Raw genomic sequence first — 15,214 nt, forward strand, 5'->3', positions numbered from 1 at the left:
CCGCCTCTCATTTGCAAGTCCCGCCCTTCCCCGGCCTCCGGGGGCGTGGCCAACGGGGGCCGACTCCACCTTCGCGACTGCTTAAGGCGTGCTGGGAGACCAAGTCGGAGAGGCAGGCCGCGCCCTTTTGGGGGCACTGGGGGCGGGAGGAAGGGGGCGGCCGTCGTGGGGCTTGAACTCTCGGGCCTGGGCGCTGTCCCGGCGCTGTTCAGCTCAAGGCGAGCGCTCTACCACAGCGCCACTTGCGCTTTTCTGGTGGTGAATCGGAGATGAGAGCCTCCCGGGCCGGCTTTGAACCGCCATCCTCAGATCTCAGCCTCCCGAGTAGCTAGCATTACAGGCGGGAGCCACCGGCGAGCGGCGCCCCTCGCCCCCGGCCCCCTCCCCGCCCCCCCTGTTTTTCTTTAACAACTCAACAGGAAGACTCCACCGGAGGATTGGGGCTGAGCGGAAAGAGGGGTCCCGGAGGCGGCGGGAGACAGCCTGAGGTCCAAATTTTCCTGAAGGAAGACAAGCTTGTCTAGGTTGTGCTGCATAAGAAGCCCTTTACCCCAACCTTGAATCCTGCCTCTGAACCTTGACCTTGACCGGCCTGAACTCCCCTCCCCCCCCCCACTTCCCTATGCCCACAGCCACCTGCTTCTATACTCAGTAAGGGCTCTGCCTGGGCGGCCTAGCACAGCCTGTCCGCCAGGCCACAAAGGACATGCTCCTCATCTCTTGACTCCTGCTGGCTCCTTAGAGACTGAAAGACCCCAGACTCTTGGGATACTTTCGTCAACGGGAGGGCACCCCAGAAACTCAGACTCCAGGCAGGGAGATGCAATAAGCAAGAGGAGTTGATTTGACGTTTGTGCAAACGGACTCTCTGTCCCGAGCAGACAGGGAGCCCCGAGCAGCGGTTACAAGCCTTCTTTTACAGGCAAAAACCACAAGATTAATGCATAACACAAAGCATCCCATGATTGGTCCATTTAAAGGTCATCATATACGCCAACAATCACCTTGCCACTCGGGAAATTTTGTAACACTCTTTGTAAAATGACTGGCCCATGGTTGGTTTAAGGGGGGGTTACATGGTTACAGGCCCATGATTGGTTGACACTTGGCTCAGCTTGTGGTCTTGCCAGGTGGTCGTTATCTCAAGGTCCTGTCTGGGGAATTTCTAAATGGGAACTGAGGAACACGTACTGTCTGCTCTTTTATCTACGACCACTGACCTTGTCCTGGGGCCGGCATCTGGTCCCTGAGACTTTACCCAGTTCCTTATTTCCGGGGGCGGGGGGGTTGGTGTTAGCTCAAGCAAGCAAGTTTACAGAAGCAGAGTCAGCAGTTAGTAAATTGTAGAATGGACGCAGCCCTAATTTTTCTAATTCTTCAGAGACCTCTCCTCCCAGTGCCAGTCCTTGTGGAACCATGTGCTCTGGAGAGAACTATTCTTGCACTGTGCCTTTTTTTTGGGGGGGGTGCGGGGGCTGTGTTGTGTGTGTTGCCTGCGTGCCAGTACTGGGGCCTGACCTCAGGACCTTGTACTCTTTTCGTTTTTCACTCCAAGCTGCGTTCTACCTCTTCAACCACACCTCCACTTTGGGCTTCTTGCTGCTTTCCTGGAGATAAGACTCTCTCAGATTGGTCTGTCCCGGCTGGCTTCCAACCTTGATCCTCAGATCTCAGCCTCCTGAGTAGCTAGGATTCACGGCTGGGAGCCACTGGCGCTCAAGCAACCCACGGCGCCCTGAGGCGACACTCCTCCAACTCTGCAGCCACCACTGGACCTCGCTCTCAGGACCCCCCCATCCCTCAGCCCATCCCGTCCCCTGTGATTTCCTGGCTTTTACGCATCCAAACACTGCTCCCTTTTCCTTACTTTGGATACTGGCTTCCCTTGGCTTGAAAGGCCCTTGTGGATTTGTGGGGTTTAATTTGTTGGGGTTTTGTGGTGGTGGTGGTGGTGGTTGTTTGGCCGTATTAGGATTTGAACTCAGAACCTCCTTTTTGTTGGGCAGGTGCTCTGGCGCTTCAGCCATACCCTCAACCCCAGTTTGGGGGTCCTCCAGAGCCTCGTGTTTCCTCCTACCCCTCCTCATGCTACTTTCAATCTCCACCTCATTTCTCCTTCCTTTCTTCCTCCTTCCTTCCTTCCTCCCTTCCTCCCTCCCCCCTCCCTCTTTCTTTCTTTCCTTTCTTTTTGTCTGTCCTGGGGCTTGAATTCTGGGCCTGGGCGCTGTCCCTGAGCTCTCTTCCTTTCTTTTTGTCTGTCCTGGGGCTTGAATTCTGGGCCTGGGCGCTGTCCCTGAGCTCTCTTGCTACCACTTGAGCCGCGGCGCCACTTCTGTGTTTCTGGTGGTGAATTGGAGGTAAGGGTCTCTCAGACATTCCTGCCGGGGCTGGCTTTGAACAGCGGTCCTCAGATCTCAGCCCCCTGAGTAGTTAGGATTTTGGGAATGAGCCACCGGCACCCGGCTTTCTCCTTTCTTTCTTTCTTTATTTTTTTTGTTGGTCATGGGGCTTGAACTCCAGGCCTGGGCGCTGTCCCTCAGCTCTTCAGCTCAAGGCGAGCGCTCTACCACTTGAGCTACAGCGCCACTTCCGGTTTTCTGGTGGTTTATTGGAGATAGGAGTCTCATGGTCTCTCCTGCCCGGGCTGGCTTTGAACGGCGATCCTCAGATCTCAGCCTCCTGAGTAGCTAGGATTACAGGCGTGAGCCACCAGCGCCCGGCTCTCCTTTCTTTATTTTTAAAGCTTTTTGGGTGCTGGACCCGGGCTTGAATCAGGGTCTGGGTGCTGTCCTTGAGCGTTTGTGTAGATGTCCCGCAGACATCCCAGCTCTTCAGAACCCGTGTCCTTTGTGCGGCTTCCTCCTGCCTCGCCTCAGTGGTCTCCACCTTTCCCTCTCTCCCCCTCTTGAGCCACGGTGCCACTTCTGGTGGTTTTTTTCTTTTTTCCTTTTCTGAGTAGTTCATTGGAGAGAAGAGTCTCACGGACTTTCCTTCCCGGGCTTGGCTTCCAAACGTGATCCTCAGAGTTCAGCCCCCCCCTTCCCCTTGAGTACCGAGGATTACAGGCGTGGGTCCCCGGCACCGGCTTCCACCTATGTCTTTGGTAAATACACAGAAAATCCAAGTTAGACCGAAATTAGACACTTTCTCAGATAGATGCTCATTTTAGCTAGGTCAAATCCACACGCAAAAAATATCCAAAGATGGACTGGGAAGGTGGCTCAGTGGTAGAGCGCTTGCCTTGCATGCATGAGGCCCTGGGTTCGATTCCTCAGCACCACATAAGCAGAAGCAGCCCGAAGTGACGCTGTGGCTCAAGTGGTAGAGTGCTAGCCTTGAGCTGAAGAGCTGAGGGACAGCGCCCAGACGCAGAGTTCAGGCCCCACCATCCTCTCTCTCTCTCTCTCTCTCTCTCTCTCTCTCTCTCTCTCTCTCTCTCTCTCTCTCTCAAGTCAGCGTTTCCATCCTCAGTATGTACGGACGAGTTGCCCTGGCGGGAAAGGAGCCTTCCAAGGAAGCAGAGAACCAGAATAAATTGCTTTGCCCAACTTTTCTTTCGATAGTAGGCAGTGACCAAGATGCCGCCAGGGGGCGGCGTTGGCTCAGCTGCTGCCAGTTGCCGTGCCCTGGAGGGAGGTTGGGATGGTTGACTGGGACAGGGGAGCCTTGGGGCCCTTCCAGGCCTCCTGCGCCCCAACTGTGACAGGTGCTGTCTTCATTTTGTTCGTGGAGAAGCTGAACTGGGATTTGCACACTCGGACTTTCTGATTCTTAAGCTGATAACTGCTCCTACAGGTCTGTTCCAAAAGGATTCCTGCTATTCACATAGGCATGGACTTGGTTAAAATGCTGCAGGGCCAGGCATGGTGATACATGCCTGTAATCACAATGTTCCAGAGGCTCGAATTGGAGGCCTGCCTGAACTAAATGAAAAGTTGCAGGCCGGGCTTGGGTATCTAGCGAGACCCTGTGTGAAAAGAAAGGAAGAGCTAAGTGCCAGTGGCTCATGCCTGTAATCCTTTCTTGCCATTCTGGACAGGAAAGTCCAGGAGACTCTTATCTCCAATAAACGTGTAAAAAACCGGAAGTGGCACCTTAGCTCAAGCGGTAGAGCGCTCACCTTGAGCTGAAGAGCACAGGGACACAGCCCAGGCTCAGAGTTCAAGCCCCCTGGCCAACTCTTGCCCTCAAGGGCTGAGTGTAGCGGGGCAGCTGGCTTGGAGGAGGATGGGTGATGTAGCAGCTGGGATTTGATCCAGGTGTGGAAGCAGACACTCTCAGCTAGTCTTTCCCTCTATGAGAGACACTTAACTAACTCCTTAGACTTTAGACTGGCTCTGAGTTTGCCTCTTTGAGAGGGCTTATCTGCCACATTCTGTTTCTTTTCCTTCTTGATATGTATCAGTCACAGAGATGCCCTTCTTTATCCCATCTTTCCCCACTCTCCATTGCAATTCCTGGTCCATCAAAGCAGGTCCTTATCCACCTTACTCAGAACCTACAATGACATCTAACACCTACTAGCTATTCCATGTATCAATGTTAAATGTGTACAAGTCCAAAATGTTTTTTTCAGTGAAGAAATCCCTGAGGGTATGGGGCCTGGGCTGAGGGGCTTGAACTCAGGACCTGGGTGCTGTCCCTTAACTTTTTCACTCAAGGCTATTGCTCTATTATTTGAGCTACAGCTCTACTTTGGGCTTTTTGGTTAAGAGTTAAGAGTCTCATGGACTTTCCTGCCAGGTGCTGGTTTTCAACCATGATTCTCAGATCTCAGCCTCCAGTGTAGCTAGGATTATAAGCGTGAGTCCCCTGGGCTGTGATCTTGTGAGAGGAAGGCTGTGGAAGTGAGGCTGCTAGAAGAATACTCCATTGATAGTTGGAGAACAGACATTTGGGCAAGGTAGGGGTGGGGAAGCAGGGACGAGAGTTCCTGGTTAAAGGAGGCAGAGAGTAGGTTTGTCCACAGCTCTGGTCCTTCACTCCCTGCCCCACCTCCTCCCTCCCATTTGTGCACCAAGACCTTCCCAGCAAACTGGGGAGATAAAGGGTGGAGTGAGATTGTCAGTTTCATTTCCTTTATCAGATACGTGACAATTTCCATCTTGGGTGTGAATCTCAGGAGACTTTTTTTTTTTTTTTTTTTTTTGCCAGTCTTGGGGCTTGAACTCAGGGCCTGGGCAGTGTCTCTGAGCTTCTTTTACACAAGGCTAGCACCCTACCACTTGAGCCACAATGCCACTTTCGGCTTTTTCTGTTTATGCAGTGCTGAGGAATCCAAGCCAGGGCTTCATGCATGCTAGGTGAGCACTCTACTACTGAGCTACTTCCCAGCTCTCAGGAGAGATTTGTTTGTTTGTTTGTTTGTTTTTTTGGGTCCGGTCATGGGGCCTGAACTCTGGGCCTGGGCGCTGTCCCTTGGCTCTTCAGCTCAAGGCTAGCGCTCTACCACTTGAGCCACAGCGCCACTTCCGGCTTTTTTCTTTTTGCTTATGTGGTGCTGAGGAATCGAACCCAGGGCCTCAAGCATGCAAGGCAAGCGCTCTACCACTGAGCCACCTTCCCAGCCCCTCAAGAGAGATTTTATAGGAGAAATGTTAAAGCCTCAAATGTGGCAGAAGAAACAAAAAATGTGTGTATGCAGTTTCAGAGTCATTCTTACCATTGCTCAAAGTCAAGTTTGGCCATTTTCTAGCTGGGTAACTTTGGATAAATTACCTAACCTTCCCAGTGCTCCTGTGTGCTTCAGATCCTTCCCCCCTCCTCCTCCTCCTCCTCTTTTTCCTGGAGTTTGATCTCAGCCTTGAGCTCTCTGCTTTCTTGCTCAAGGTTGGAATTCTACCACTTGAGCCATGCATCGAGCCCAGCATTTTACTGGTTAATTGGAAATAGAGTCTCCCAGACTTTTCTACTCAGGCTGGCTTCCAACTTAGATTCTCTAGGTCTCAGGCTCCCGAGTAGCTAGGACTACAGCTAGGACTACATGAGCCATCAGTGCCCAACCAGCTCTTTTCAAACTAACCTTACTCCTTGAACTTGAGTTGCATATTACAAGAGGCAAAGATTAAGTGCCTAGGTTAATTCCTAGGCTTGGGCCTGTCATTGGATAGGGCAGTGGTTGTCCCATCCCTGGGTCTGCTCTGTATCTGTCTCTTCTAAATTTGCTCCACTCCTGGGTGTTGCTGTAATCTGTCACCCCCTAGTCTGGAGTGATAATAGTGAATTTTCTCAGGTCCTAGACTAATTTCCTAAAGTCTTCAGAGACTTCAGGAGGCTCCCTGTATTGTTGGGGTGGGTGGGAGTGGACCAGGTGGCTGATTGTGTAGCAGGAAAGGCGGGGAAGAAGGAGGTGGCAAGGCATGCTGGTGTTAAACAGATGGAAACTTATTTATCAGCACTTGGTTGAGGCTGGTGAGCAGGAAAAGGGCTGGCCCTGCTGTCTGGCAATGACTTCCTCTCTTCCTTTTCCAGTCCCCTTTCCATACAGACTTTGAAAAGTTTATCCTACTGGCAATCACTGTGTCCTTTTGGTCACAATGCCCTTTGTGACATCCTCTCAGGGCTGCCCCTGATGAAATGGTCGAGGTAATTCGGTCCTGTGTCCCTTCTAACTGGCCTAATATACAACTAGGGAGCTTCTGGAAAGCTTTCCTGAGGCTTCCAATCAACATTTTCTCTGTGTACTCTAAAATTCTACAAGGATTTATCTCAGGATTTACAGAGGCCCAATTTAGCCAAGCATTGGTAGCTCACACCTGTAATCCTAGCCACGCAGGAGACTCAGATCTGTGGATCATAGTTCAAATGAACCTGTATAGAAAAGTCTGAGAGTGGGCTGGGAAGGTGGCTCAGTGGTAGAGTGCTTGCCTTGCAAGCCTAGAGGCCCTGGGTTCGATTCCTCAGTACCACATAAGCAAAAAGCCAGAAGTGGCGCTGTGGCTCAAGTGGTAGAGCGCTAGCCTTGAGCTGAAGAGCTGAGGGACAACGCCCAGGCCCAGAGTTCAGGCCTCACGACTGGACCCAAAAAAAAAAAAAAAAAAGAAAAAAGAAAAGTCTGTGAGTCCCTTATCTCCAATTCACTGGCATAAAGCCAGAACTGGAGCTGTGGTTCAAGTGGTAGAGAGCTAGCCTTGATTGAAAAAGCTAAGGGAAGCCAGGTGCTGCTGGTTCACGCATATAATCCTAGCTACTCAGGAGGCTGAGATCTGAGCCTCACTGTTCAAAGCCAGCCCGGGAAGGAAAGTTCTGTGAGACTCTTACCTCCAAGTAACCACCAGAAATGGTGGTGTGGCTCAAGTGGTAGAGTTCTTCAGCTCAAGGTGAACGCTCTACTGCTTGAGCCACAGCGCCACTTCCGGTTTCCTAGTAGTTTATTGGAGATAAAAGTCTCACTGACTTTCCTGCCCGGGTTGGCTTTGAACCGTGATCCTCAGATCTCAGCCTCCTGAGTAGCTAGGATTACAGCATGAGCCACTGGCACTGGGCTTCCCTGAGCTTCTTTTGCTCAAGGCTAGACCTCTTGAGTCACAGCGCTACTTCTGGCCTTTTCTGTTTATGTGGTATGGAGGAATCAAACCCAGGGCTTCATACATGCTAGGCAAGCACTCTAACATTAAGCCACCTTCCCAGCCCAGGACTGTATTTTTATAGGTAAAGAAAGCTCAGACCAGGTGCTGGTGGCTCATGCCTGTAATCCTAGCTACTCAGGAGGCTGAGATCTGAGGATCACGGTTCAAAGCCAGCCTGAGGAAAGTCTGTGAGACTTTTATCTCCAATAAACCACTAGAAAACTGGAAGTGGCACTCTAGCTAAGCAGTAGAGTGCTCGCCTTGAGTTGAAGAGCTGAGGGATAGTGCCCAAGCCCAGAGTTTAAGACCCACAACTGGCCAAAAAAAAAAAAAAAAAAAAAAAAGGAAGAAAGAAAGAAAAAAGAAAGAGGGGCTGGAAAGGTAGCTCAGTTATAGAGCACTTGCATTGCATACATGAGGCCCTGGGTTTGATTCCTCAGCACCACATAAGCAAAAAGAAAAAAAAGCCCGAAGTGGCGCTGTGGATCAAGCAGTAGAGCGCTAGCCTTGAGCTGAAGAGCTGAGGGACAGCACCCAGGCCCAGAGTTCAAGCCCCACTACCGGACCCCCCCCCCAAAAAAAAAGAAACAATTGGGTTAACACCACCAATTAGCTGTTTTATAAGGCCCCAGGTTAACTCTGGCTTGGAAAATGAATTGTGAAAGATAAGGAGACAGACTTATAATGCTCTATGGGAATATATTTTCTTTGGCCTAAGGGAGTGCATGTGGGCAGGTAGCTCTGTGGGAATATTAAGATATTTCTCAGCTGGGCACCAGAGGCTCACTCCTTGAACCCTAGCTACTCAGGAGGCTGAGATCTGAGGATCACAGTTCAAAGCCAGCCTGACAGAAAAGTCCCCATGAGACTCTTACTTCCTATTAATCATTCAAAAACCGGAAATGGAATTGTGGCTCAAAGTGGTAGAGCTCTAGAGTAAAAGAGCTCAGGGACAGTGCCTGAGTTCTGAGTTAAAGCCCCACAACCGAAAAAAATATAACTATTTCTCTCTCCTCTGGAGTCAAATACTTGCCACAGCTCCTTTTCTTTCTCCCACCACCCAGCTCTGATTAATCCCAGGCTTCATTCAAGATATTAGCATACTGTAGAAAAAAAAAAATCAAAGCAGATACAGCCTCATCAAACGTGCACCACAGCCAGCCTGCTTACCTTCTTTCCCCACCCCTTCACTGAGGGCCCGCTGATTGGTCCATTCCACGTGACGTCACCAGAGGGTATTTAAATACAGAGTCCGGGACCTTGCCGCAGAGTCGGGACTTTGAGCAGGCTGGGTGCAGATAACGGAGGCTGCGTCGCGGCTTGGACCAGGGAAGGCTCCCGGGAGTGCTGCTGACGACAGGTAAAGGTGCTGTGCGGGGTTGGGGAGCCGGTGTCCCTAATCGGCTGTTAGAAGAAGGCTTACAGGACAGTAATCGCAGGGTGGAGGGGAAGGGGTCGCTTGCAAAGGCTCGAGATTGCAGCAGCAAGATTCGTTGCCTGCACCCTGACTCTTAGTTTGGGAGCAATGCTCAGCTTCTCCTTTCCTGCGAGGATTTCTCGCCTGGGGAATGGAGGTCTCGATATTTGCTTCCATTCCGCAGCTCGGAGAAGAAGCTCTGAAAGTGGATTTTCCATGGGATTTCGCCCTCACCCTTCACTAGAGCGTCCTGAGACCTGAGTTTCTCTAGTTCTTAGGAGCACTGGGGAGGGGAATCCCTGCAACTGCTTAAAAACAAAAACAAAAAAAAAGGCAAAATTAATAGAAAAAAGATGATTGATTTAGGAAAGATCAAAAAGTTGCAAATCATGCATGTCACTGAAAGTCTCTTTTTCCTTTCATGACCTTTTCCTGTTTAGAATGCCCAGTGTGCTCTTAATAACTTGATAATTTCAAAGCCTCCTTCTTAACTCTACAGGACATTCCGAGACCTGCTCCTCAGCTCTGACCTACACCCTAACTCACCATGGGGAACCACTTGACTGAGATGGCACCCACTGCCTCCTTCTTGCCCCACTTCCAGGCCCTGCACGTAGTGGTTATTGGGCTGGACTCGTCTGGAAAGACCTCTCTCCTTTACCGCCTCAAGTTCAAAGAGTTTGTCCAGAGTGTCCCTACCAAAGGGTTCAACACTGAGAAGATCCGTGTACCCTTGGGGGGGTCCCGTGGAATCACCTTCCAAGTGTGGGATGTTGGGGGTCAGGAGAAGCTGCGACCCCTGTGGCGCTCTTACACCCGCAGGACAGATGGGTTGGTGTTTGTGGTGGATGCTGCAGAGACTGAGCGGCTTGAAGAGGCTAAGGTGGAACTACATCGAATCAGCAGGGCCTCGGACAATCAGGGGGTGCCAGTGCTGGTGCTAGCTAACAAGCAGGACCAGCCTGGGGCACTGAGCGCAGCTGAGGTGGAAAAGAGGCTGGCAGTCCGTGAGCTGGCAGCAGCTACACTGACTCATGTGCAGGGGTGCAGTGCTGTGGACGGGCTGGGCCTGCAGCCCGGCCTTGAGCGTCTGTATGAGATGATTCTCAAGAGGAAGAAGACAGCCCGGACAAGCAAGAAGAGACGGTGACCTGAGATACCACCCCTCCATACCTACTAGGGGGGTCTGTATGCTTGCATAGTCAGACAGTGCCTAGGATGTCTGTCAGCCTGGGGTTCAGGACCTGCCCATTTCAATGAAGGACTGAGGAGAATGGGGGTCCTGTTTTGGTGCCATGTTGGGGGAAGGATGGCAGGCGGGACGTCTTTACATCTCTCCTTCCCCCTCACCTCTGGAGAAGTTAGGGGCTATAAGACTGTGGAGGCTTAAATGTAAATGCTGACTCTACCTCGACTCTGCTTCTCTTTTCCTTTCTCTAGCTTTCTCTTTGGATGTTTGGAGCAGGATAGAAGCTTGCTCAGAGAGTGCATTTGGGGTGAATGAGCGCTATCTTTTTTCCTTTTCTGCTTCCCCAGCTAGGGAGGGTCTTTCTCCCCAGCTGCTTTTCTAGGGACATCAGTTACAATAGTCTTTATTTTTTGTGTCTGTGTGAGTGTGCCAAGAATCCTTCCCCACTACCCTTTTTATAAGCTATGTGTACCCTCTGTTATTATGAACCATTTTTTTTTTAGCATTTTGCCTGTAAGTTATTAAAGATTGATGATTCTAGCTCTTACTTTGGCGTGCCATTTTCTTCTCTCCTTATTTAGCTGCCGTGAAACTCCAGGATTTCTGTCTGGGGTGGGAGGAGGAGGGTTATCTTCAGGCTGAATTTGCAAAACAAACACTCATAAAAATTAGATTATGAACTAAAGGGGATAATGGGTGAGAACTATTGGGGTAAGTGAAAACCTCTTAAGCTATCTTTACCCTGATCTCAGTAGTTTTTGTGAAGGTCACATTCCTTTCCTCCCCTCCCTTTGTCCTCTGGTTCCTGCCCTTGCTACTAGCTGCTTCTTGCAGATTTAACTGCCAGTGTTGCTGGTCTAAGCTGCTCCTAGCTCTTCTATATAGGAAAATCCTTGAAGAGCCATCCTCCTAAGTCCTCAGGTTTGTCTAATTCCCCGCCCCCCCCCCCCCCCCCCAGGATGTGGTGCGAATGGAAAGTAATTCATCACTGGCCTTAAGCCACCTCTGTGTGCACAATCCTGCTGACTGCAGCGCTCTGGATGTATCAGCAGCAGCTGGTGCTAGGGAGGCCTAGGCTGGTCTGATGACTAAGCCCAGTCTTCCAGTATTCCCACAAGAGAAGCGGAGTAATTGTCCCTCAGCCCAACTTTTCAGGAGGGCAGACACAGGCAACCAATGTTAGTAGTCACTGTAAGAATAAAATGTTTCCTTGGCAGGGTGCCAGTGGTTCATGCCTATAACCCTAGCTACTCAGGGGTCTGAGGTCTGAGGATCCCGGTTCATAGCCAGTCCAGGAAGACAAATCTGAAACTCTTATTTCCATTTAACCAGAAAAAATCCAAAAGTAGAATTGTGGCTAATTAGTAGAGCACTGGTGAAATGCTAAGGGATAGCTCCCAGGCCCTAAGTTCAAGTAATGCTACTCCACCCCCCCAAAAATAATAAAATGTTTCTGTTGCAAGTGCCTGAGTCCCCTCTCAGCACCAAGGTCAGCTGAGTGATAACACAGAACAATTAGATTCTCCTAATCTTGCTGGGCAGGAGCAGTGAATTTAAACCAAATAATTATTTCCAGCCCCTTTAGTCTTACTCCCACCCTTTGTGCAAACATTGGATCCCAGAAACAGGCTTAATCTCTGCTCCAGAATTAGATAAAAGGACTGGGGGAGGGAGAGAAGGTGCTGAGGGAGGCTTCCTGAAGAACTTACTGCTTCCTACCCTGGGTTTCCAGGAGCTGAGCATTGGCCCATGTAGATTCCTCCCTTCCTCCCTCTCTGTCTCCAGTCTCTGGCTGGCAGGGTGGTTGGATGTGCATTGATCCAGAAGGGCGCCCAAAGTGTGCGTCAGTCAGAGCCTGCCTGGCAGAGCTGCTGGACTGGTTCTGCTGGAGACCTTTGTTACCTGGCTTCCAGGACACCGGATCATTCGTCATCTTCTAGCCCTTTGGGGCAGAGTAGCCAAGGAACAGCTTGATCTAGGCTGAGAAGGATGCAGCCAGAAAGATCTTTTGTCCTTAACTGGAAAATTGTTCCTATCCATCCTAATTCTGATCTTTTTTCTTTGTGTGTCTGGGGGGAGTGCTGCTCCTAGAGCTTGAACTCGGGACCTGGGCACTGTCCCTGAGCTTTTTTTGTTCAAGGCTAGTGCCCTATTTTTTTTTTTTTTTTGGGTCCGGTTGTGGGGCCTGAACTCTGGGCCTGGGCACTGTCCCTCAGCTCTTCAGCTCAAGGCTAGCACTCTACCACTTGAGCCCCAGCGCCACTTCCGACTTTTTTTTCTTTTTGCTTATGTGGTGCTGAGGAATCGGACCCAGGGCCTCATGCATGCAAGGCAAGCGCTCTACCACTGAGCCACCTTCCCAGCCCCTAGTGCCCTATTTTTTTTTTGAACCACAGACCTACCTACAACTTTTTTGGTAGTTAATTAGAGATGAGTCTCTCACAGGCTTTCCTGCCTAGGCTAACTTCAATCCTAGATCCTCAGCTCTCAGCGTCCTGAGTAGGTAGAATTACAGGCAAGAGTCACTGGCATCTGGCTAAGTAGACTCTCTTTAAGACCCAGAAATGGGTGCTGAGAAGTTCCCTGGAGTGGTGGCTGGACCTGGATGCCTGGAGAAGTTGAAGGAAACCTGTAAGCCCAAACTTGAGGCTCACTTCTGAACCACCCTTCCTTCCACTGGCCACCCCTTCTCCTTGCACAAGTTGCAGTGTAAAATCAAGATGGAGGGCATTTTCCCTGCACACTTTTCCCTGTGTCCTATGAAGACAAAGATAACATGGCCCTCCACTTTTCCATGGTCTCTGCAGCCTTCTTTTTACTGTGTGGGCTCAAGGAAGAGAGAAAAGAAAAAAGGGAGGTGTTCCTAAGGCCCACAGTGGGCTGTGACTTGTCCAAAGACACCCTGTCACTTAGTGGTGGCTGCAGATCCTTGTTGCCAGGCGAGCTCTTTGTACAACTTGTATTGACCACAGTGGTGGGAGACAAGAGACCAAGTCTACAGCATCTCAGAGCTCTGGCTCCTCCCTCTCCATGCCCCTCCTTCTTTCCCCTTCTTGATTAGATTAAGAACTAGCTTTCCTCTCTCCCACTCCCTTCCTGGCAAGTGGCAGTTTTTTATCTCCCAAGCCCAGCAAAGCTTTGGCCTCACATCTGGCCAGAATCTCCTCCCACTTTTCATACAGAGCACGTCCTTCAGGTTTTTCTTAAGGTGGACTCTTCCCTGCAGTAGATGGGCTGTTCTCCAGCATGGGCTTGTTTTAAATGGGGGACAGTGGGCAGTGAGAAGAGAGGATGAGAGACGGCAAGGCCCAGGTCTAGCACAATTGGCTGGTGGTAGAGTGTAGCCAAACTTGATTCCCAAGGCTACCTAATGGAGAGTCTGTGAGTGCTCATCATGGGACTTCTTCCCTTGGGTGAGCTGGAAGAAGCTTTATTTATTTATTTATAGTTGTGCCTGTCTTTGGGGGAGCTGGAAGAAGCTTTATTTATTTATTTATAGTTGTGCCTGTCTTTGGGCTTGAATTCAGGGCCTGGGCATTTTTTCTGAGTTTTTTGGTCAAGGCTAGTACCCTACCACTTTAAGCTACAGCTCCACTTCCAGCTCTTTGATGGCTAATTGGAAATAAGAATCTCATGGACTTTCCTGCCTGGACTAGCTTCAAACTGTAATCCTTAGATCTCAGCCTCCTAGTAGCTAGGATTATAGGTATAGGCCACCAATACCCAATTTACAGTTGTATAGGTTTTTTTTTGTTGTTGTTGTTTTTGCTGGTCTCTGGGCCTGGGCAGTGTCCCTGAGCTTTTTTCAGGGATAGTGCTCTACCACTTTGAACCACAGCGCCACTTCTGGTTTTCTTGTGGTTAATTGGAGATAAGAGTCTCATGACTTTGGGGCCCAGGCTGGCTTTGAAACTTGATCCTTGGATCTCAACCTCCTGAGTAGCTAGGATTTCAGGTGTGAGCCATGGGTGCCTGGCCTAGTTTTGCTCTTTAAAAAATTTTGGTCAGGGGCTGGGAAGGTGGCTCAGTGGTAGAGCGCTTGCCTTGCATGCATGAGGCCTTGGGTTCCATTCCCCAGTACCACGTAAGCAAAAAGAAAAAAAGCCGGAAGTGGTGCTGTGGCTCAAGTGGTAGAGTGCTAGCCTTGAGCTGAAGAGCTGAGGGACAGCGCCCAGGCCCAGAGTTCAAGCCCCACGACCCGACCCAAAAAAAAAATTTTTTTTTGGTCAGTTGTGGGGCTTGAACTCTGGGCCTGGGCGCTGTTTCTGTGCTCTTCAGCTCAAGGTGAGCACTCTACCTTTTGAGCCACAGAACCACTTCCAGTTTTCTAGTGGCTTATTGGAGATAAGAGTATCATGGACTTTCCTGCCTGGGCTGGCTTTGAACCGCGATCCTCAGATCTCAGCCTCTTAAGTAGCTAGGATTACAGGCATGAGCCACCGGCACCCAGCTAGTTTTGCTTTTTAAATTTACTTTTTGAACATGACATATTTCCAGAACATAGGAAATTTTCCCATTCTTTTTGATAAGTATATATGTTTCTTTTGTGTGAATATATCATCACTGATAAGTTAAATCCTCTGTTAAATCCTTGGTGTAGATGAGCCATGAACTTCCTTATGTGTGTGTGTGTGTGTGTGTGTGTGTGTGTGTGTGTGTGTGTGTGTATTTTGTGTGTGTGTGTGTGTGTATTTTGTGTGTGTGTGTGTGTATGTGTGTCAGTTGTGGGGTTGTGGGGCTTGAACTCTGGGCCTGGGTGCTCTCCCTCAGCTCTTCAGCTCAAGGCAAGCACTCTACCACCTGAGCCACAGCGCCACTTCTAGTTTTCTGGTGGTTAATTGGAGATTAGAGTCTCACAGAATTTGCTGCCCAGACTGGCTTTGAACAGTGATCCTCAGATCTCAGCCTCCTGTGTAGCTAGGATTACAGGCGTGAGCCACTGGTGCCTGGTTTCCTTATGTATATTTCTTTTTTTTTTGGTCCAGTCGTGGGGCCTGAACTCTGGCCTGGGCACTGTCCCTCAGCTCTTCAGCTCAAGGC

General features: G+C 50.2%; 1 protein-coding gene across 1 annotated transcript; it reads left to right on the plus strand.

Moving 5' to 3' along the window:
* The first annotated feature begins 8,840 nt into the window (after positions 1-8,840).
* Positions 8,841-10,721, plus strand: Arl4d (ARF like GTPase 4D). The gene is made up of 2 exons (XM_070026798.1): positions 8,841-8,928; positions 9,485-10,721. Exon 2 carries the CDS (start codon positions 9,533-9,535, stop codon positions 10,133-10,135), a length of 603 nt encoding a protein of 200 aa, XP_069882899.1. The 5' UTR covers positions 8,841-8,928; positions 9,485-9,532; the 3' UTR covers positions 10,136-10,721.
* The last annotated feature ends 4,493 nt before the right edge of the window (positions 10,722-15,214 follow it).

The sequence above is a fragment of the Dipodomys merriami genome, unplaced genomic scaffold (genome assembly GCF_024711535.1).
Source record: "Dipodomys merriami isolate MVZ:Mamm:240054 unplaced genomic scaffold, mDipMer1.0.p SCAF_19, whole genome shotgun sequence".
NCBI classification, from domain to species: Eukaryota; Metazoa; Chordata; class Mammalia; order Rodentia; family Heteromyidae; genus Dipodomys; species Dipodomys merriami.

What these genes read in the sequence shown, in the direction of transcription:
- Arl4d (XM_070026798.1), top strand. Translation starts at nt 9,533, where the DNA reads ATGGGGAACCACTTGACTGAGATGGCACCCACTGCCTCCTTCTTGCCC.